The 22,220-nt window shown below is 44.3% G+C and overlaps 1 protein-coding gene across 1 annotated transcript; it reads left to right on the forward strand.

Moving 5' to 3' along the window:
• The first annotated feature begins 1,469 nt into the window (after positions 1–1,469).
• On the forward strand, positions 1,470–20,212 carry LOC144731249 (protein lev-9-like). The gene is made up of 10 exons (XM_078612276.1): positions 1,470–1,598; positions 2,033–2,141; positions 2,730–2,832; positions 3,223–3,299; positions 8,420–8,623; positions 11,618–11,711; positions 13,798–13,874; positions 16,415–16,621; positions 18,343–18,555; positions 19,677–20,212. The coding sequence occupies exons 2-10, from the start codon at positions 2,039–2,041 to the stop codon at positions 19,679–19,681; spliced, it is 1,083 nt and encodes a 360-aa protein (XP_078468402.1). The 5' UTR covers positions 1,470–1,598; positions 2,033–2,038; the 3' UTR covers positions 19,682–20,212.
• Positions 20,213–22,220: the final 2,008 nt, after the last annotated feature.

Here is a 22,220-nt window from a genome sequence, read left to right on the forward strand (position 1 = left end):
ACAAATGTTTTCTCTTTTTCCTTCAATATTTAGTTTGCAACACTCACTTTAAGTCTCCTTAATCTCACTTGCCGTGTTAGCTCTATATTATTTAAGGGTAGTTGAGGTTTGCTTGGCCACGAGTCCCCGTGCCTGGTTCAGCAATCTCAGGTCATCCACTTCTACTCCTTTCTCCGAGGTAAGGATCGTTTTTTCGTATCTTTGGCCTCAAGATCTGTGTCTGGTGTGACCAGTTTCTCAGTAGAATGTAATGCTCTAAAGTAGGGGATTCTCCAGCGCACTGTGAGGCAACCACCCAAGCCTTGTCACATGGCTCGCAAGTCAAGTTAGGCTCCTATCTGTGAGATGGATGTGGCGTGCGCAAAATAATTTCCGGAGCAGTGTTCCAGCTGAAATTAACTACTGGAGAAGGCAATTAGATAAAGTTGATGTGGCACCGCAGGACGGTGAGGAATGGCGATCGCGTGGGGAGGGCCTCATCCAGAAGAGCGAATTCGCCATGAAGAGACATTGCCAAGAGCACCGTTGGGTGTGAAATCCTCCACTGCGTGTGAACTCCCTCCACACTCTGCATCAGTTACTTCCCACATTGTAATTCTGTGGAGCGGGGATATAGTTAAGAGGCGTTTATTTTCCAATTTGTAGAACAAGCGTAGTTGTAACTCCTCAAATAAATTGTTTATTTGGTTTCGACTTGTGTCCCAATGTTTGAGAAGGGCATAGATCCATATTCAGATTCCAAGAACACAGGATGAGATGTTACTATCCTTTGTGCAAGCACTTCCAAGAGTTCATGAACAGTGAGCCTGGTGAAATTTGGGGAGCGCATCGTCAGTAGTGTACCTTTGGTTCTTAGGGTGTTTCGGCCTTTCATACTATACACCCTCCCCAAAGGTGGCCAGCGACAGGGTGATCAATCCTACGCTTGCGTCCCATTCCCAATTAGTCATAGGAGTTGCCTTGTTGTTGATAGCCAACATCCCATGGGACTATGCATGGCAGGGGCGTCCTCCTCCCTGAATCAAGCATTGTTGACCGCATACCTCCTGGCCCTCTCACTTCTTTGCCCAGCTGGGGTCCTTCCTCTTCATCCAGAGCCACTGACTGCTGCCTTCTGCCGCCTCCGATACAGCTCTGATTGCCGAACGTTGGCTCTGGCCCTTAATTCCCAGGTCTCTAAGCAGTCTGGTTGTAGATGTTGCCACAAAACCTCTGCAGCCCACCTCCACTGGTCGGACTTGTGTTCCAGCCATGATGCCGTGCTTCGGCAGCTAGATCAGCATAGCGCAGATGTTTTCGCTCATAAGCCTCATCTACTGAGTCCTCCCAGGGGACTGTTTATTTGGTTTTGACTTGTGTCCCAATGTTTGAGGGCATAGATCCATAAAACACACTGGCCCACGAGTTGGGGGTGAGCGAGTGCTGTCCTAGTGGAAAGAGCTGCGCTATCGATATTATGGTCGTTATCAGCAGCAGTGTGACCTCATCTCACCTTTGTTAATGGTTAGATGGAATGCGGTTAAACATCGTCAGAAGCTGCAGCGCATTTGCAAATGGAACTTTTAAACGGCGTCCGTCGTGGAACACTCATCACACAGGTACACCCTTTAATTTTAAAATATTAAGATGCTATATTATAGCCATTATTTTTTTTACATACAAATACGCATACATGTATTCTTCCAGTGTGTGTATGCTATTACCACGCCCTATTTTGACATGTTATATGTATTCATTGTCTGTCGTTTTGCATAGAGCTGCGGCACAGTGGTTAGCACTGTGCAACGAACTGGGCGACTCGAGTCGATTCCCGCTCACGGACAACACCAGTGACGTTTTTCTGAACCGGTTCTAGGCCTCCACTTGGTTAACTCAGCCTCAAATGAGTACCTGGTGCGGTGTGTAAGCATCGCCACTAGGGAGACCATCCACCCTTTCGTGTGCCGTGCCGGCCTTCATAGGTTCTCGATAACAGCGCTTTCCCCAAAGGTCTGTTAAGGCTACACAGGCGATCTTTGTCTTTGTGTTGCAGTAGGAGATGGGGACTGGCACAAGGTGCACGATCTTTGGGAGCGGGATGCTTCCTGCACGCCTCATGAAGTACCTGTGCGTGCTCATTTTCATCCCTCGCCTCGGTGCTGGTGAGTAATCCGTCGACATTCTCCTCCCTGTAGAAGGGCGCTTTGCACAAAACTGAAACTAAATACAATATTTATTGTATCTCTTTACATTAATAGGAACTGCTAGTACCTTACGATTCCAGTCGCGATTTTAGATTAGCGAACACTGAAGGTTTGGTGGTTGCTGGAGGTCGTTTAAAATCAGAGGCAAATATATTTTTAGTTGCGCTTCCTTGAATTTGGAACGCCGTCCCAAGTCGCATCAGGGTTACAGCTGGGTACAGTGAAAACTTTAGGTTCGAATTTCAAAACGTATTTACTTGAATTAGCTGATCAGCTGGATCGGCCAATGGTTTTTGTCACTTTTTTATTTTAAGCATGCATGAGATGTTTGCAATAAGAGTGCTATCTATATGAGGCAACCTGCATTTTATTGTATCTGTTATTTTGACAATAACCATATTCAAATGTATGCTATTGCAAGCGTGTATTTTGACCACTGTGATAATTACGTACCATACACAAGAAGCCTGGCAGCGTCAGATTTTGGAGATGTTACATAGTTTCTTAATAACAGGTCTCGTTCTTTGTGTACTCTGCGCAATCTAGACCCCATGGGCTGCATTGCTCCTCAGATTGAGAATGCCCATTTTGATGGCAGCCGTGGGAGTGTCGCGATTGGCAGCAAAGTTACCTACTTATGCAAACCTGGGTGAGTTCATGTGCAAAGTCACACCTGTAAACCCACCACTTGTCTCTTTCTCTCTCCACACCATGACAGCCACGTCGAACATTCCATACATTAGGCAATGCACTGTTGGTAAATTCACAAACGCAAAGGTGCAGCCCTGCAAATGCTCGCTCACTCCACTGGTGACAGAAGGGCCTCCGCTAGATGGGCGCTCTAGCGAGCCCATCTCGAGTATTTTTGGGCAACTTTTTCACACTGCAAAGATTTTTTTCCAAAGACATAGCCTGTACACCTTATCCCACCCACAAGCGTTTTGCCGTTCGACTGTGGTGAACTCATTCATACCGTTGGGTGTACGGAGGTGGCGGGGTATTTAAGAAACGTGTTAACCCTTCACCCTTTCATATGCAGATTTGTTCTGATGGGCCAAAATACGCTGACATGCATTTCCAATGCGGAATGGTCAGACAGTGAACCAGAATGTCAAGGTAAGGAAAAATGTCTATGGTCCTTTAAGTTAAAATCGATTTTATTCACATGTTTTACGAAGCAGGACCATTACCTGAACTGTTGCCTATTACATGTATTTTTCGTTTCATGGTAAGTGTTCTTGACAAATGCATTGCATTTTTCTACATGTACATAATTAATCGTGGTTATTAAAATATAACAAAGCCCTTGTATTAGCACCATGTTTGGTTGTTATCGCTTTACTTTTTGGAACTGGCAGAGATTTTTTTTTCCAAAAGGTTTGCCTTTGAAAGAAAGATGGATGCTTTGTGTGAATGTCGTTAGAGAGGTGTGGTTTTGTGCATATGGTTTGAAAAGGAGTTCATAGCAAATCACAAAGTGAGGTACATATTGGTTCACTTTCCTCTCACCACTGCAGGTACGGTATATATGTTGAACTTCGCTCGCACCATACATAGCCAAGCGTGTTAATCGGAGGAAATGTACTACTTACGAGTTTTCCAGAGGCGCGTACTCTCTACTGAGTGAATTTGAAGTCAGCCACCTTTCCATTGTGGTATTACTTGAATTGAACACTGCTCGAGCTCAAAGCATTAAAACTAAAATTACCCTCACATATTACCTGTCTATGTGGCTGTTTGTCTCTCTATGTGATACGTTTCGATGAACAAAATCTGCGTCCACTGTTTGTCTTAGGGTCTGTCTCCCGGTTTGTGTCTGCGTGTATAACCAAAACAATCAATCTTTAGCTGAAAAAAATAAGTCAATGAACAAATCTTCAACTTTAAAACACTTAGTGGCGTGTTCATGCAGGGGACTCCGTGGACCATACCATTTGGCGAGGGGAGGCTAGAGACGGGGAACCTTCAATCTAGGAAATTAAATGAGTGATAAAAATGAGGTTCAAAAGCAACATTTTCAATGCCCACACTTTTGGTCGCACTCCAAAGTAGAAAATAAATGTTGACCTCAGAAATTAATAATAATAAAAATGTTGCCGTGAAAATAATTTTTACTCCTATTATACTTTACCAGGTAAGGCCCAATGGAGCTAGATGGTTATTTTTCAGAAGCGACTTAGTCACAAATGAGAGGCCAATGAAGTAGCTTATCACGTGGAAATGTATAGCAGCCAAATAGATGAAGCACATGTTTGTTAATGTGGAGGGAAAAACCGGAGGGCCCGGAGAAAAATCCACGCGACCACGGGAAGAACTTGCAAACTCCAAATATAGAGGCGTGAGGGTCAGCATCGAACCCACCTCCTGTATACAATACGAAGTAGTTAACATCATGCCACCGCAAGATGCTAACTGTTAAGAACAGCATCACTATAACCCTCAATGCCTTTGAACAAATCACCCAGACCTGGAACGCACCAATCTGGTCGGACCTCGAAAGCCAAGCAGATGAGCTTGGAAAGTGCCTGGATGGGTGCCCACCATGCACAAACTGGTTGTCATCTGGCTGCAGGTCCAGGTTGTGGTTATATTCAGTTGTACTGAAGTATGGTTAAACGACCTCCACAATCAGCAGGGCGTGCTGGAGGCCCTCAGACATCAGTGGATTGACAAAAGGTCTCTATGCTTCTACGGACATTGTGTGGTGGTCATCTCCACCAGTAGAAATTCCACATTCCCATGGCAGGGACCATCTTTAACGACTTCGCACAAAGTGGTACCTATTGTATGACTTTGTAGAGATGGAAATGATGGCTTGCCTATGTGAACCCTTGATCCCACAAACAATTAAAAGTATGCCCATTGCTATACAACAGAAAGTTTGATGACACACAGCACGAACGGTTATTCCAATTAGAATAACAATCACAGCAATTGCAGAGTATTGCAATTACATTACATTAAGAACAACACGATATTTATTACGCATTTAATTGTCGTATTTGCGATCATTAAGTACTGTACTGCATGAAAGACTGTAAGACGCATTTATCTTGAAATGCTATCACAATGCGCGCATATGCACAAGAGGGTATAGCGCGACACAGTATTAAAAGTGCACAGATTTGACACTTTAAATTAAAGCACTTATATCAACAATCATAATGACAACGTTGTGGCAATCAGAAGAGGGATAGCATTACGGCATGTAATTGTAGAAATCATGACCACGGCTCCCACCTGCTCGCTCAAATTGAACCATAACGATGTTGCGCTCAGCGCGTTAGAACGTGCGTGACAAAGCAAATGATATTACTTTTTAAGATGAAAACTGTGTAATTCTTTTAACAAAAGCATGAGTAGTAATTATCATTATGATTGTTTGGTCTCGTGCTAAGATTGAAGCGCAGCGTCCGCTCCGGCGCCATTACGAGCGGGGATGTTTGCGCGCCTTTCATTGGCCAGCGGCTGCCGAGCAACAGCCGCTCTGATTGGGCGAGACGTTTGCTCTCGTAGCTGGGCGCGACCATTTGTGATTAAAAAAAAGGGGCGGGGGGTAAAATGTACGAGTATTCATTATTCAAATTAAGCAATTTTTTTTTAAACATCCCAAATTCGGCCGGGCCTGGATAGGGTTTTTTTCCCATTAAAAATGTAATTGTCACGCGAAACGAGTCCGTGTGGGCTTCGTAGATCCGTTGATATTTAGCGTTAAAGATTTGAAAGCAAAGAAAGACAACACGGCAAGTTCAATAAATGTGTGTAATAATAAAAAGATAAGGGTGGTTTAAAGGGGGGGGGGGGGTAGAAGAGGGAATGTGCAATACTGCTCACGTCGAAGCAGCTTTCATTCCGCATTTAGACCCCAACACTTCTCCCGAGCCCAATCTTGCTACTCAGCCTCCCAGCTACGACCAGGCCTACCCCAGCAACTATCACTACCCCAATCACTACCCCAACCCCTATCACTACCCCAACCCCTATCACTAACCCGATCACTGCCCAATCACTACCCCGACCCCTATCACTACCCCAGCCCCTATCACTACCTATCACTACCCCAACTCCTAGCTTCTTCTTTTGTATGGCTGATGTACAGGGTGGTCAGATTTCTTGTGACTCCCGTTTCATTCTCTAAAACTAAAACATATTAAGTAACTTGATTTGAAGCTTTCGTGACTGCAGGAATCCATACCAAAATAAAATAACATTGGATTTTATTTTATACCTACGTGGCTTTACCGAAAGAACCAAAGAGTATATTAAGTAACGTTGATGAAAAACAGAAATGAATATGCAAAGGAAAAAAATGTTATGAGTCACTAGACATCTGGACCAATCTGTAGATACAACTAGAATTTGACACCATTGGAACCTCCTTTGCATGCAGCAAAATATGATAATTGTTTTTTCACCATTTTATCTGACAACAAAACTGACACCTTTTTTTACAAGGAGTCATGTTTTCATTGACCACAATACCTGCGGTCGGAATGCAAACAAAAAACACAACTCTGATAATGTATGCACTGTCCTTGAAATTGATTGGTCCATACCCGAGACAGCTTTTCTTAGAGCCTAGTCTCACATGGTGTTGGACCAGATGACACCAAAAGGCTGTTGGACCAAATTACACCAAAAGGCGCACTTTTGGTGTCATCTGGTCCAACACCATGTGAGACTAGGCTCTAAGAAAAGCTGTCTCGGGGGTGGACTAATCAATTTGAAGGACAGTGCATATGTAGTGACATAGAACGGTCACTACTGTGTCGGCCCGTACGAGGGCTGGGGGCCCCAAGGGGGTGCCTGGGGGGTCACGTGGTGGAGGGATCCGGACCTTCCCAGAGGTGGGGGAAGGGAGGCGTGGCCTGGGAAGGGAGGCGTGGCCTGGACAGAGCCAGCCACGCCTGGGCGGAGCCGACCACGCCAAAGCAGATATAAGCGTGGTGTGAACGCGGAGCGAGGCTGTTGTACTGTACTCCGAAGTGAAGACATCATCAGTCGTCAAGTCCCGAGTCGTCGTCCTGGGCCAGGCAGGCCGTTGCCTGCCTGGTCCAGTCTGTGTCGCGTTCCAGAGTGTTAGTGAGTTGAGGAAGGTGGTCACCACCTCATGTACAGTGTTATATTACTTACCGTTTAATAAATAGTGTTGCCTCCAAGCTGCGTGTGTGTGCACCTAATTCCAACTCTGCTCAATCCGTGTTAGCCACTGAGAGAGTCACGGGTTTCTGTTTTTCATTCCTGTTGCTGAACGCCCCCCTGTATCGTTCCCGTTCCATTGTAACGTGCACCGATGCCCACTTTATTGAGGGCGATATTGGCAAGTAAAAAAAAGAATGCTCAATTGATTGACCAAATCTCCCCCATTATTCAGGAGCGATCCCTGCAGCAGGGCCCCAAGATGTTCCACAGCAGAATCTCCGGTGCATCGGAATCAGCAAGCGCTCAAAACTGGATAGTTTGCCAGTTTAACACGTAGGATTTTGCACGTGAAGGGCTCGCATGTGACGTCATCACAGCTACCCCCTCTATTTAAGGAACGAAACAAGAGGATTTCTCCACAAATCTGGCTGTCCGCCTGATGATGCTAGTTGTAATTACTGGCGAAACGTCGTACTCAGATCGTAAATGTTGTGGATTTGCTCTCCAACACACCGGTGTGCTGTACTAGTAACGAATTGGCATGTTCTGTTTAGGTGATAAACCTAATTGGCTGCGTTGGGTGGTGGGGGGTTAACGACACATTTATATTCACGCCATCTCATCCAAAATCCCTATATTATGGATAGTTGGTGGTTTTTTTTTCTCATTGCCTCGATTGCAAGACTCTAAAGCAGTGGTTCTCAGATTCAGATTGTGGTCTGCGGGGGCTGTCATGCAAATGCACAGGGTGATCCGGACAATGACAATGTTTATTCCTTTTGTTTCGGACATTAATTATGATTTTACTCGTGATATTTAATTTAAAAAACATAACGTTCGGTAAACTACCCCGATTAAACTACCTTAACCCTAACATCTAAATGACCCCCCCCCCCCCTGAAAAAGGTTACCTTATAGATACGTTTAAAATAAAAGTGTTTATATTGCGGTAATATGAATAATTTTATCTTCCTGGTATTTCGAGAGTGAAGTGAATGCGTTTTGTCAACAGCGGTGGTGGGTGGGGGGGAGTCTGTGTGGTTCCGTGGAAACATAAGCTGTTCTTGTTGGGGGTACCCTCCCGTTCTGTCCAGCGTTCTGCGAGAAACCTTTGCCACACGGGAACGCACAGGTGTCTCCGCAATACAGCCGCAGGGAGCTGTACTATATCAACCAGTACGCGCACTTCACCTGCAACAAGGACTTTGTGTCCCCATCCAACGGCTTCTACATGACCTGCATGAGGAGTAAAAATGGCTCCGCTCATTGGGTGCAAGAATCCAACCTCACATGTACAGGTAAGCCATACGGCCATGCCTGGTTCGAAGCGGGTGATATGTATAAGGCAACACACCAACATCAATCTTTTTGTGTACGAATACGCAAGACGAGCTCTCTTGAGTCTTCAGATGAATTCCAATGCAGGGCTCATTGTGCACTTTATATTTGTAGTGCTGAACTTTACGTAAACAACTTCTTTTTCTGTCGTCACTTTTTATTACAAAACTCTTTACATTCCACAACCGTGACTTCAGAGCGGTCTCTGCTCGCTCGCCGCGTTCCGTTTGCCTCGCTTGCTCCGCTCCCTCCGTCTCTCTCTCCGTCTCTCTCTCCCAGACTCTCCTCTCTGCTTCGACTGTCTCTGCTTTGACTGTCTCGCTCTCTCTTGGCGTCTCCGTCTCACTCCGAATGTCGCTCTCTCTGTCTCTCATATCTTCTCTCGTTCCTGCTCCACTGCTTCTCCCCGACTGTCTCCGTCCAGCTCCCAGCAACCACTCCCCGTCCCTCTCTCAGGCCCCTCTCTCACGCCCCCCGTATATATCCCCGTCCTCATTAATTACCAATTCATTAAACGGCGTCCCCACCGACGCCTCGCGTCCGTGGCTTCCGCCGTTATCGTCCCCATCTCCAGACCTGCTGGCGCCACCTTGCCCCTGACAACAACCCACCAATCACTGGCCTGCATCTTATAACCACTTAACGAACCGTCTCCCTCCAGCCGTTATCCTCCCAGCAACACCTGTTTGCCCTGACGTGACCACACTGTCCATAACACACGCGTGTTTCCAATTCCCCCTCTTGGCGCGCGTTAATCCACTACATGTTTATAACTCAGGCTCAGAACATTATCATCATCCTTGACATCATTATAACCAGCAGCAGCCATAACAGAATCATTAACAACCGCATCAGTAGATGCAATATGCAGCCATAGCATCTTGCCTTTTCTCAACCCCCTTTGTTTTGCAGGAGCTGAGTTAATTAGCTAGAATGTCCTCTCACCATCAAGAGAACACTGTTGTTATTTAATCATCTCCACACTCCCACCCCAACAGGGCTGCAATTGAAAATGTTAAGCCATTCCACGGCATATGGGGTGGTAGCTGAGTGGGGTCTGCACCTTCAACCTGTCATGTATTAGGCAGTCATCGCCGTGGTGACAAGATGTTAACTCCCTTGCCTAGTATGCAGGAAGTCGTGGGTTAAATTCCGACCCTGACGCCTGTATATTTGGAGTTTGCATGTTCTCTCCATGATTACATGGATGTTTCTCCGGGTCCTCTGGTTTTTCCTTCCACATTTGGAATCAAAATGCATTTAGAGTATTATTTGGCTGCTATAAATTTCCACATAAGCCACTACGTTGAGCTATTATTTGTGGCCAGGTCACTTCTGAAAAAGCTATATGTCTCAGTGGTCCTTATCTGGTAAGTCCCTGATCTTCCATTTAATAGAGGAAATATCCACACCATCTTCCATGCGTTGTTGTTGGGACACAATTGAGAGTGGCCCCCCCACTATCGAGCACCCTCCACTGTGTACGTGGCATAGAGAAACCAGACTGTGTTCCTTAATCGGGTCTTCAATAAGGTTCTTTCTTTGGGGGAAAATAAAGCAAAGGGCCATGAGTTGGATTTACAAGAGCGGACGCCTTAACAAAATCAAGTTCGCCCGCTGCCACCATGTAACAGGTGACCTCACCCCCCATTTCCGAGTATGGAAGAGAATGATAGCATATTAGAAGAAATGGTGCCGCTGTCTGTCACTCATCTCCTGCCAAGTAGAAAGCTGCAATAAATAATTGCAAGTGTGTCACTCAAGCAAGCGACACTTGGACGTTGTAAATAACAAATACTGTACAGGAAACTGGCTGTCCTCAATTTCACTTGAGCAGTGGTGCATATGCACGAGTCGAATTGTGCAAGTCATTTGGTACTGGACATGGACATCTGTGGAAAAGTGCTTCATAGCTCATCGGATTTCTACAGGATAAATACAAAATCAGATTCTGGTACTCAGGCCTCGGGACCGATGCAACAATCATTACAGTGGTCCCTCGGTTAACCATACTAATTGGTTCCACGAAAACCATTGCTAAAATGTGAAATAATCGTAAATCGAATAAACCTAGCTGAAATATTTAAACACCACAACTTTTATAAATAAACGTTATAAGAACATATTAAAGCATTACTATTAATAAACATGTATAAATAATGAATATAGTATAAAAAGGTGCATAAATAGAGCATACAATAACAAAAAATTGTCACCTCAGGCTAAAAGAGGGATGGATGGCTTAATATAGTCAGTTGCTCTCCAAATGCTCATAAAAAGGCGTTGCTGATTGGCTGTCTGCTGCCGAGTTCACTTAGGAGCACTCTTATTGGCCGAAATTGGCAGGCCGTGTGATATCGTAAACAGATCGTTGATCGAAAAATGTATCGTTAATTGAAACAATGGGGCCCTATGGAAGGCGGATCGTTAATCGAAATATCGTTAATCGATGGTCTCGTAAACCTAGGGACCATTGTACACAATTTGCTCGCGTTATAAATGTAAGTTGTTGTCATGTCAGTCGATCCCTCTGCCCCCATGGCTCTGACTGAGCAGTCCTATTGAAGTGACTTCAGACACAGGGTAACGCACTGCTAAAAAAAAGCATAAAGGGCTGATTCAAACATCACTCGCCCCTGATGTTAGCCGAGGCCGGGAATTAAAATAAGGTCACGCGTTTGCGGCACAGTGCGTAAAGCACTATATCGCCGCTCTACCCAACTAAATAATACGATTTATATGTATATAAAGTATTACGTGTTTAAATGGTGTTGATACTTTACATGTTATTAGCATGCACGGTATATGCTGAGCTTCTGTTATCTGTACCGATAGCATCACATGACCATTCGGGAAGACCTGGTTAAACGAATACACAATTTAGGCTTTGAGTTCACAAACTGCTCATTGGACTTGTTAATGATGATGCTGCACCATTTGATTTATCTCACCAGCTACTCTGTGCACGATGTTTGAAGAATTAATGCATGGCTCTTTCGAAGGAAGCAACAAAATCGGAGACTCCGTCAGATTCAAGTGTGATGAACGGTGAGAGACACACACACACATGGTATTGTTAAGATCGGGCCCAGGCGGGTAAAACTTGAAGGTCACTCCAGAGAAGCCACATGGTGGCGGCATGACAGTGAAACGCAAGTACCTCTAAGCTCTCTCACCTTGTTTTTGTATATCATTACTCGCTTATTATTGAGTCTACCAATACTTATACAAAATAATTGTATATGTGGCACACTATGGAAAGGGAGAGGAAGAGCCAAAAATATAATATAGATGTAGTAACATCTCGGATGTTACCGAGTGGTGCCGGCTCTAGAGAGGCATGGCGTTCGATGTACTCACATTGCGGACATCACTTATGGAGTGACATCGTGGATGTCACTGGGTAATGCCGGCTCTCGTGAAGCACGGCGTGTGATGTATTGCCATCGCGGACACCCCGTATATGTGGGTGTAGCACCAGCCCTGGAGGGGGCTCGGTGAGCGCTGAGTGACAGCGCCAAGTGACACCACGCTCCGCGTGTAGTGCTGACCCCTACAGGGTAGGGTGTGAGATTGCAGGCCACGGGAACGAGGTTACTGTGGGCCATGGCACTCTGGTTGACCCCGAAGGACACGTGACCAGTAAAGTCAACATGGGGCCCCCAGGTGGGGGCTAGGGGGTGGTCACGTGTCGGGGGAAAGATCCTACGAGAAGGGTCGAGAAACGACAAGAGGTTTCTCGAAGGTGGTCGTGGCCAAGGGCGCTGGACCTGGACCCAAGCCGAGGTCCGGTCTGTTGTAGCTAACTCCCAGTGTGTTAGTGTAGTTTAGCCTGGTGGTCCACCACCATAGGCTGTTATCTGGTAAAGGGGTAGTTAATGTTTTGGTACGAATTAATGTGTTGCCTCCAAGAAGTACGTCTGCGACTCAGTTGAATCCACTACATATACAAAAAGAAAGATGGGTGGGGAAAGGGAAGAGTCAAGAATGGGGAATAATAGGAAAAGGATGGAAAAGGAACTGAAAAAATTGACCAATGGGTGCAGGAGAGGTAAGGAGGAAGTGGTAGCTACATAAGGGGCCTCGGACGCTTCTTCACAGAGCAGTTTCTGTTTTTGCAGGGTGTGGGAAGAGAGGAAGGATTGAGTTGGGTTGGGTCACACATACGTTACGTATGTGTGACCCAACCCAATAATACATTGGAGCGTTTGTTCACATAACAACTTTACTAATTGGTTAGGCTGGGTGGGTGAGGGTTTACAGCACACATTTTACACACGCGATCTAATCCAACAATCTATTTTAAAGCACTTTTCAGTGTTGCTGGTTTATAAAAATGATGGTCAAACCAAGTATATTTTAATATGAAACTGTTATATACAAATAAAATGGCTGTACCTTGTGTTTAATATGTTATGATCAATATGGTACACTACAATGTTGCGTAGATCACTTCGTAGTTGATTTGTGTAGATGTGGCAAAATCTATGTGCAAGTAAAGGAGCATGCCAGATGTTAACTACCTTACCTGGTATGCAGGAGGTCGTGGGTTCGATCCCAACCCTGATGCCTGTATATTTGGAGTTTGCATGTTCTCCCCGTGGTGACAAGGATTTTTCTCCGGGTCTTCCGTTTTTTCTTTCTGTATGTTGAAACATGCATTTAGAGTATTTGGTTGCTATACATTTCCACATGATAGGCCACTTTGTTAAGCTATCATTTGTGCCCTGGTCGCTTCAGAAAACGAGCTATACAGCTCAGTGGGCCTGACCTGGTGAAATAACAATAGTTTAGTTCGTTTGTACAACTTATAAGCATCCTTGTGTTTGAACATGGTGTTATTAACATTCCGTGACTAGCACAGAATTCCAATAACATCTCACCGTTCGGGTTCAGATCAGGGGAGGGAGGGCATTCCTCCCAATCATGCCTCTCCACATATCTCCATATAAGCGCACAACTTTATCTATCTGTGATGAACACTGCACTTTCCGTCGTTTTCATGCAGGGGGCGCTGCAAACCTACGCGCCCCCTGCATGAATGACGGTGAAGGTACGCGGTAGAGCTGTATGCACGTGCTAGCATTGACGTTGAACCAAAGTGAATGTTGACATCTCTGTCGTGTCCCCCAAGTTTTTTGTTGGTTGGAAGTTACGAACTCACCTGTCTGCAAAGTGGAAAATGGACAGGAGATGCTCCTACTTGCCAGCGTGAGTGATGCTGCACTTTCACCAAGTACCTGCCACATTATTCACTTCCTTTCCCGATGCACAGGGAATATGACGTTATTTTAGAAATTGAAGTACGTCAAATCTGAAGGCCTAAGTCACCAAGGAGCCCTTCGAAGGACCTTCTTTATGGCCACCCCAGATTATAGTTCTTGATAATTGGAAAGTGTACGAAGTCCCTAAGTTTAATGTCTCGGTTAATTAATGGTTCTGACTGATGTATCTGAAACAACTTGGATATAAATCAGCTGAAAGATCCCCGAAGTTTAATCAGATCTAGTCTCCATTTCTCTATATACAACTGCGCCCCAGTAAATATCTAACTTTAGACCAACATAGGTCCAACGGTCCAACCATGTTCCAATGTTGCCCCAACGTTGTATGTTTGCAGGTGCCTAACCTAAATGCCGTATTCACAATAGAGTTTTTTGGATTGGATCGCGTAAATATAAGTGCCATTAAACCCGCCTCCACCCGTGACAAACAGCAAACAATAAACCCGCAATATGCAAGGCTCTCCTGCACACCATTCCCTGGTTATTCACGAACTTGCTATCCATGATTTTGGCTATCCGCAAATCGCATTTGGAACTCTACACGGCTGCATCGAGAGAAAGTGATGAATGAAATAAAGTAATGAGAGAGAATGTGATGCGATAAAGTGATCAGATAAAGTGATGATGCGTAGCATCATAATGTAAGGTAAGTTGATTTATAAACTATAATTTAATACATTAATATTTATTTGTATTTCCTTTATTATTATTTTGTCCCCTTTATTATGATAATTTTCATGTATAGCTTATGGATGTATTTATTTAAGGTAATTGATTAAATAGATAAGTTTTCGTAATGCCAATATCATCCCTGAAATGTTCTCTGCACGAGCATCTCTGGAACGTATCCCTCGCAAATAACGAGGGAATACTGTATTGATTTCATTTGTACACTGAGGTGACTTAATATTTTTTAATGGAAAGAACTTCGTGGAGCGATGTTAAGTTGTTCTACAGCATTTGTGAAGTGCCAAGCAGAATAAAACGTCAGTTTTTACTGGCCCCTCTGTTTCAACTGACAGACGGCGATGGAAGCATCCGCTATCATTGTTTCAAGCAGCAGCTTGAAGGCATGGACTGTTTCGACGACCATAAGGGTGGACTCCCCAGTTAACACAGAACGCTGAGCCAGCGTTGGCCCAACATTCTATGTTAACTCGGTCTGAGCCTGGCTCCGTACCTATAAGTTGCGTTTGAACACGTTTCTCTTCAATTTGCGGCATGTATGTCCATTGCAAATTGTGTTATCCTTTTGGATTTGAAGGTTTCGCATCCTTGATTAAAATTCACGTTTCAACTTCATGCAGGTGCGACTACACGTGTGAATTCGCCATCATGTTGGTCCTTAAGTTGCCCTCCTACGAGTCGGCCTCTGTCGACCACAAAGGCAAACAACGAATGGTTAGTGGGAATGTATAACACGATCGTGAATGTTCCCGGCAAGTGCAGCTTCAATGCTCACAGATTGCAATTCCGTACCAGCCGCTTGCTGTAGAACAAGGCAGCTTGTGCAACAGCAGCAGCCTGGTTTCAGAAGCCTATGGCCATACACGCCCTCCATCATCGCCAAGTCCCATTAGGCCTGTAGAAGGCTGACCCATATCATGCAAGGGCTCTGAAAACAGAGAAAGCTTCTTAAACCAGACAAGTCTGCTGAATCCAGGCAATACCTACTATAATCTCCCAGGAATGTCCTTAACGCTCGTGACGTCACTCCACATCAGCCCCCCTCACAAATATCCATGAGCAGGTGACGTCCTTCAAATGCACATTCCCTCCACCCCTCATTAATAATCATGCGCAAGTGACGTCACTCCACATCGAACAGCCACCTTCATTACTAATAATGAGCAGGTGACATCCTCCAAATGGACACCCCCCCCCCCCCCCCATTATTAATAGCTACTATCATAAGCCAACAATGTCTGTGTGCAACGATCGTGACGTCACTCCATGTCGACCAGCCCCCTCATTAATAATCATGCACAGGCGTCGTCCTCCACATGGACCCCCCTTATTAATAATAATTAGCAGATGACGTCACTCCACTACAAAGGCAGAACCCTCACGTCACGCGATCTCCGTAGCACTATTGAGACATCAAAGTAAAAAGGACGTCATGGTGAACAAAAAGTGTAGATCAAGACAAGACTTCTGAAACCAGAGGTTTTTTAAACTGGCGTGTGTGCAATTGCACGTTTTCTGATGATGCTGCTGCTGCTTCACAAGCCGCCTGTTCTACAGCAAGCGGTTTGCTACAGTGACAGTTACCATCGTGTTACGTTCCCACTGATAAATAATTCGTTGTTTGTCTCTGTAGTCCACGAAGATGAGGATGGTGACGTGCAGAAGTAATTAGCAATAATACGATAAAGTTATACAAATGTGTAATTATTGTTATATGACAAAGGTGCTACGGTTCTCAGGTGCAGAAGCCTAAATGCCTTCTTTGCTTTTCTTGTGCAGCATTTTGTGCTGGTCAGCCAAAACCACAATATGCAAGGATTTCTACAAATCATCAGCATAAGGAAAAGTATGCCATTGGCTCTTCAATTACATTCCAGTGCCTTCCGAAATACAGAGCAATTAATGCTGGGTATGACTTCAACGTGTCCTGCCGGGAGGATATAAGCAGAGGGGTCCAGTGGTTACCAGAGAACACCTGCATTTACGGTGAGTTTTGTACACAAGCACAGCCTTGCGTCTTTTTAAATCCTTTATATTAAGTTCACTTGCTTACGACCGTGCAAATCTTTCGGTCGTTTTTTAACCCACTTCCCGTGATCCAATCGAGCTGACATTTTGCACACAGACTCGTTGTGCGTGACAATTAATGTTCGTGAAAAAACAATTCCCAAAATTTTACACTTTTTAGGACAAAAATATGATATTTAATTACCAATTGCTTAATGGTGCCATGCAATCATTTGACCCATAGGTGGCAGCCATCTCAATCCAGAGGACGAGAGGACTCTAGCCGCCACGCATATAAAGGATTTATAGTGAAAAACTTTGTTTTTACGGGTTATACTTATTACGTCCATCTCCCTCAGTTGAATTGTAGTCGAGTTCGGGTCACAGCCAAATTGATCATCCTTCACGTCTCCTCAAATCACTGCTGTGGTCGCCTTCCTTTCGCTTTAAAGACGGCAGTTGTGAATTGCGTTGGACAAAATAAGACTACTCGATATGGGAATCCTCTGGAGGATTTTACCTACAGCAAACATGCAATGTTGGTTCATGTTGGACCAACATTGATCCATGTTTATCGGGTAACCACATATATATACAGTATATTAATACTTAACTCTAAACTATTTAAGAACGTTAAAGGCGAACAATGGAACGTTATTGAGAAACTATGTGTAGTTTACCAAATGGAAATGCAAAACTAAGTTATATATTTATAAAAAATATTCGCGACTCGTTTTTATTACTTTTTTGTTGTTGAATGTTCTCCTTGCATCCGTTAGGTTTCTAATCAACATGACCGAACGTGCTATCAAATGTGGAAGTATTTATTTTAAATGTTTGTTGTTCCTGCATCTCTGGCAATTGTGTCAGATGGATGGGGAAAAACTGCTTCTGGCATGAATATAATTAATGCTATTAAAATAATATGGAAATAATTACACTAATTAAATGTATATTTATTAAATAACTTTGCTCATAGTAAATGATTATAATTATTACATTACTAATTAAATTATTATAATTAAACACCAATGTTTATAATTAAATTTCCCGTTAGCCGTGGTGGCTTTATTTTTTGTTAAGAACTGAATTTACCACTCATGTTCGTCAGCTAGCTCGCTATACACGTGTCCCATTTTTACATTTGTAGTGTTGTAAAGGACGGACTCCTTTATGGCACACACTGTTTATTATCTTAATACACAGTCCCTATCACACAAAGGGGTATATGGTCCCCTCACCCGTTACCCTGAGGAGACACAGCCTCTGGACCTTGCAGGCTATCTAATCTCCCTGCTATCCCAGCGTCCTCTGGCTGGACCTAGGGAATCTCTCCCCGACCACTGGTTACACTGAACCCTAGCCCTGATAAGGGCTGGAGGGCTTGGTCCAGGGTCCTAGATGTCTTCGGCCGACTTGGGTCTTCGTGTAGCAGAACTGGCCAAGAGCTCTCAGCGCTCTGGCTTTTATACCTGTTCGTTGCCGGGTTGTCCAATCCCCGGCCACCTTGTGGGACCCTCCGATTGGTCCTTCCCAATCTGGCGTTTGGATCCTACCTCACCCCCTTTGACCCTGACCGTTTGATTGAGCGGGAAAACCTTGTTTACGATCCGCTTTCACAGTTTGCGAACAGCGAGTAGTTAACACCACTACACATTTACCGGTTGATGCTGATATTTTCTTTCCCATTATTCTTACAGCTGAATGCGAACAAAATGTTTCAATTGAAAATGGACACGTTATAGATGGTTTGGTAGAAGGACTACACTTTACCATCGGTTATTCTTTAATAATCAAATGCAATAACAACTATAAAACAAAACGAAATGAAACCGCATTTAAAAAAAAATGCTGTCAAGACAGCAATGGATTCGTTTCCTGGATGAGTGTCAATGATGATGGGTGTTACAATCGTAAGTACGCTGGAGTGACGGACACAATTCCAAGGGTTGTTTGTTAGCAGTCAGCTGCACACCTCCTGTTGATAGCTTTGGTAATACATCTTTTGTACCAGATATTAATTTCTGTATTTTATGTACCGTGCCAAATCTGACTCGGATGTTTTGTTTTTTCAAACATCTGGCTAGTTTATCAGGTGTGTATCGGATTAACTGCACTTGTGGAAAATGCTATATTGAGCAAAACAGGACGAATGATCAGCACGAGACTAAAAGAACACCAAATAAATATTACATGCTCCCAAATGCAACTGTCAGGAGTAGTAAAACATGCGTGCTAACAAGGACACTCAATTGATTTTGATAATGTTGAAGTCCTGTGCAAAACTAGCTACTATCGAAATAAATAAATAACAGTTCTGATAGCTACCGACTTAGTGCTGCGTGGAAGCGAATAATCAAATAATACATTGTTTAAATGCATGCCTATACAGGCCACCATACTTCAATAGGGATTACTGTTGGTACGGCTATTTTAATACACAAATGGCCAGGAAGGACAAGATCAATGGGCCCGCATAATGTACATGCATAAGTACATTGACTCAAGAGCGCAGAAGTGTGGTCACCACATTTATCCCTCTATTTAAGAACAAAACAGGAGGATTTCTACACAAATCTGTCTGTCGCCTGGTAATGCTCGTTGTAATTACTGGCGAAACATCGTACTCAAATGGTAAATGTTGTGGGTTTACTCTCCAACACTCCGGTGTGCTGTACTAGTAAGGAATTTACATGTTTTGTTTACATGACAAACCTCACTAATTGGCTGTGTCGGGTGGTGGCAGGTTTAACGACACATTTATATTTACGCGATCTAACCCAAAAAAACTATTATGGGTACCCAATTTTACAAAAAACATCAAAATGCACCTTGCAATATACATTATTACGACCCTATCGTTCGGTATATTGTAAAATATATTTTCCAGTATTCACTTGGCAATTTGTGCGTGTCATGTGTGAAGAACCGTGAAGTATAACGTGTTTCCAGACACAAGTTAATCAATGTTCTCATAATAAAAGTAATTGAAGCCATTATTTGTACCACTGTTAATATCAATGATATATTTCAGACTGAAGAAGAAAATGAATGAAGCATTGGTCCTGGGTGATATGACCCTTCCACAAACGTGTCAGTGCGTTCTCACCATTCGTGTGGCCTCTTGGCCTCCCCAACATTTTGAACTGTCACACTGATTCATGGCCGTGTTCAAATGTAGCAGTTAAAAATTTGCGTGCAAATGCTGTAACTGAAAAGTATATGCATTAATTTTTGCGTTGGGATAAGGGAATTAGGGATTAGCTAATTTCGTAACCTGAATCTGATTTTTAAAAAAATGGGTACATCCTGCGGGCCCGTTGCTGGAAATGGGATCCCCGTCGTTCTGTTCAAGATCGTCATCGTCACCATCTCGTCGTCGTCACCATCTCCTCATCATCGTCTCCGTCTTCACCATCCCGGGGTGCTGTTAGACAGCCTACCAACTGTTCTAACTAAGTAGTGCCGCCGACAATAGACGGTCTTAATAATAATAATAGTGTGCACCCACGTAGGGTGTTGTGTGTTATCCCGATGGTGCTTGTTTAATAAAATAAGTACCTCCAAGTATTACTGTCTCCGATCTGCGTCACTACACATGTGTAGTGAGCGACTTCCGAGACACGTCGAGTAGAAGGCTTCTTATTTATTAAGAGCACACGAGGCGATACACTTCTTAACGCAGCTACACATAGGCAATCCTAACACACAGTCCATCTCCGGCATACGCTAGCTGTCCGACTAGCGTAGCGGCGGCGACGGAGAGGGTCTTGCAGAAGAACAGCCACGTGGTCGGAGATGAAGAGATGACGACGGGCAGCGACGCAGCCAGGACCCCGGACCTGCTAACAGCCCCGAACCTCTGGTTCGGTCCCCCTTACATCTGCCCGACGCGGCCGAGCTCCACCTCTGGCAACGCCCCCTTTTCAGAAAATTCGGGCTGGTTCCCGGAGCTTCTCGACTGACTCTGCCCTTCACCTTTACCCCAGATACGCCCTCCTTATAATAAAGCATTATGTAATGCAGCCATAACCGTAATTACCCCTCCAGGCCGGCAGGTGTCACCCTGTCATTACACACATCAATGCTAAATATGTGATGTATTCAAGTAAAAAATGCAAATACTTATTTTTTTTCTTATATTTGCCAAACTACATATTAACCTATTGAATTTGTGATCATATACAATTTAGAAAATATTTAGTTGAAAACTAATTATTACACAATGTGTTGATGCTAAATAAGCGACACCATTAATATAAATAAGGAAATATTGACAATTAAATTTTCATCCCAAACTAATTTTTGTAAAAACAAAATCGAATCTTATTTATATTTACTCGAGGCAATTGACGTAGCTTACAAATCGGTGACAATGGTTTGATGTAGTTGACAGGGGCGGGTGTACAAGGAAAGAAGAATGAGTGACAGCAATAGAGGGGTGCTTAAGGGGTCATGGAAGGGTCGGGGAGGGCCGGGAAGGAGTGGACTGGCGAGGAGAGGGAAGAGGAAGAGAATGGGCGATGGAGGAGAGGTGAGACTTCAAGACAGGAACGGAAGGAGGTTAAGGATGGGGAGGGCTTAATGTACAGATGCAGTGTTGAGTCAATGGGCAGTGTTGCGTCTGTTGGCAGTGTTGAGTCTATGGGCAGTGTTGCGTCTATGGGCAGTGTTGAGTCTATGGGCAGTGCTGCTCAATGTACAAGGGACGTTGATTCCAGTGGGGGGGGGGGGGGGGGGGTGCAAGGACAAAGAAGGGACAGAGAGAGAAGATTGGGAACGAAGAGGAGGTGGGGCAAGGCCATGGCGAGATTTAAAGACGAGCAACAGGTATTTGAAAAAGACAGCGGCAATAAACAGGAAGCCAGTGGAGTTGCAGGGCGAGACCATTCTGGCTCCAGGAGCCACCTTGCCTCTTACTCATAAAACTATTTAATAAGAAAGCATCTCGGAAGTGTGACCTGGCTCAGACTTCTACACATGCACCCTGAGAGCGTAGCAGCCTCAGGCCACTATCCGCGTCAAATCAGTGCTCCAGACTAAAATTAATTATTTTATTTTACCTCTTATCTATAAGCTATTTTTCAGAGTGGCTTATATTATCACGTGGACATTTATAGTAGCGGACTGAAAACCTAAATGCATGTTTCCAAATGTGGAAGGCAAAACCGGAGGCGCAACCCGGAGTGAGAGCGAGAAGACGCAAACTCCAAATATACAACAGGTATCGTTAGGGTCGGGATCGAACCCTTGACCTCCTGCGTACCAGGCGAGGTAGATAACATCTTTGTACCACGGAACCCCACGGAACATAAAGAAGGGCTAATAAGGTTTTCATCAATACCTTGCTGATATCGTGAACGAGCGTATACCATCACGCGAACTCTGGTCATCCTCGCAGCGGCTTTTGGCTAAGCCACCGAACACCGCATCACGTGCTTTCAGATGTGCTTCTGAAGGCTTCCAGATGCGTCTGGAACGCTCTTTCCTCTGATATTAGGAAGCCAGTGGAATAATGCACTTTCTAGATTGAAAACGCGTTTCGTTCAAACTGCTTTTTGTGTTTAGTTTTGTTTAC

The sequence above is a fragment of the Lampetra planeri genome, chromosome 38 (genome assembly GCF_965212315.1).
Source record: "Lampetra planeri chromosome 38, kcLamPlan1.2.h2, whole genome shotgun sequence".
NCBI classification, from domain to species: Eukaryota; Metazoa; Chordata; class Hyperoartia; order Petromyzontiformes; family Petromyzontidae; genus Lampetra; species Lampetra planeri.

What these genes read in the sequence shown, in the direction of transcription:
- LOC144731249 (XM_078612276.1), top strand. Translation starts at nt 2,039, where the DNA reads ATGGGGACTGGCACAAGGTGCACGATCTTTGGGAGCGGGATGCTTCCT. An exon ending in AGATTCAAGTGTGATGAACG is followed by an intron (nt 11,712 to 13,797) that starts GTGAGAGACACA and finishes GTGTCCCCCAAG; the next exon opens with TTTTTTGTTGGTTGGAAGTT. An exon ending in AGAGAACACCTGCATTTACG is followed by an intron (nt 16,622 to 18,342) that starts GTGAGTTTTGTA and finishes TTATTCTTACAG; the next exon opens with CTGAATGCGAACAAAATGTT.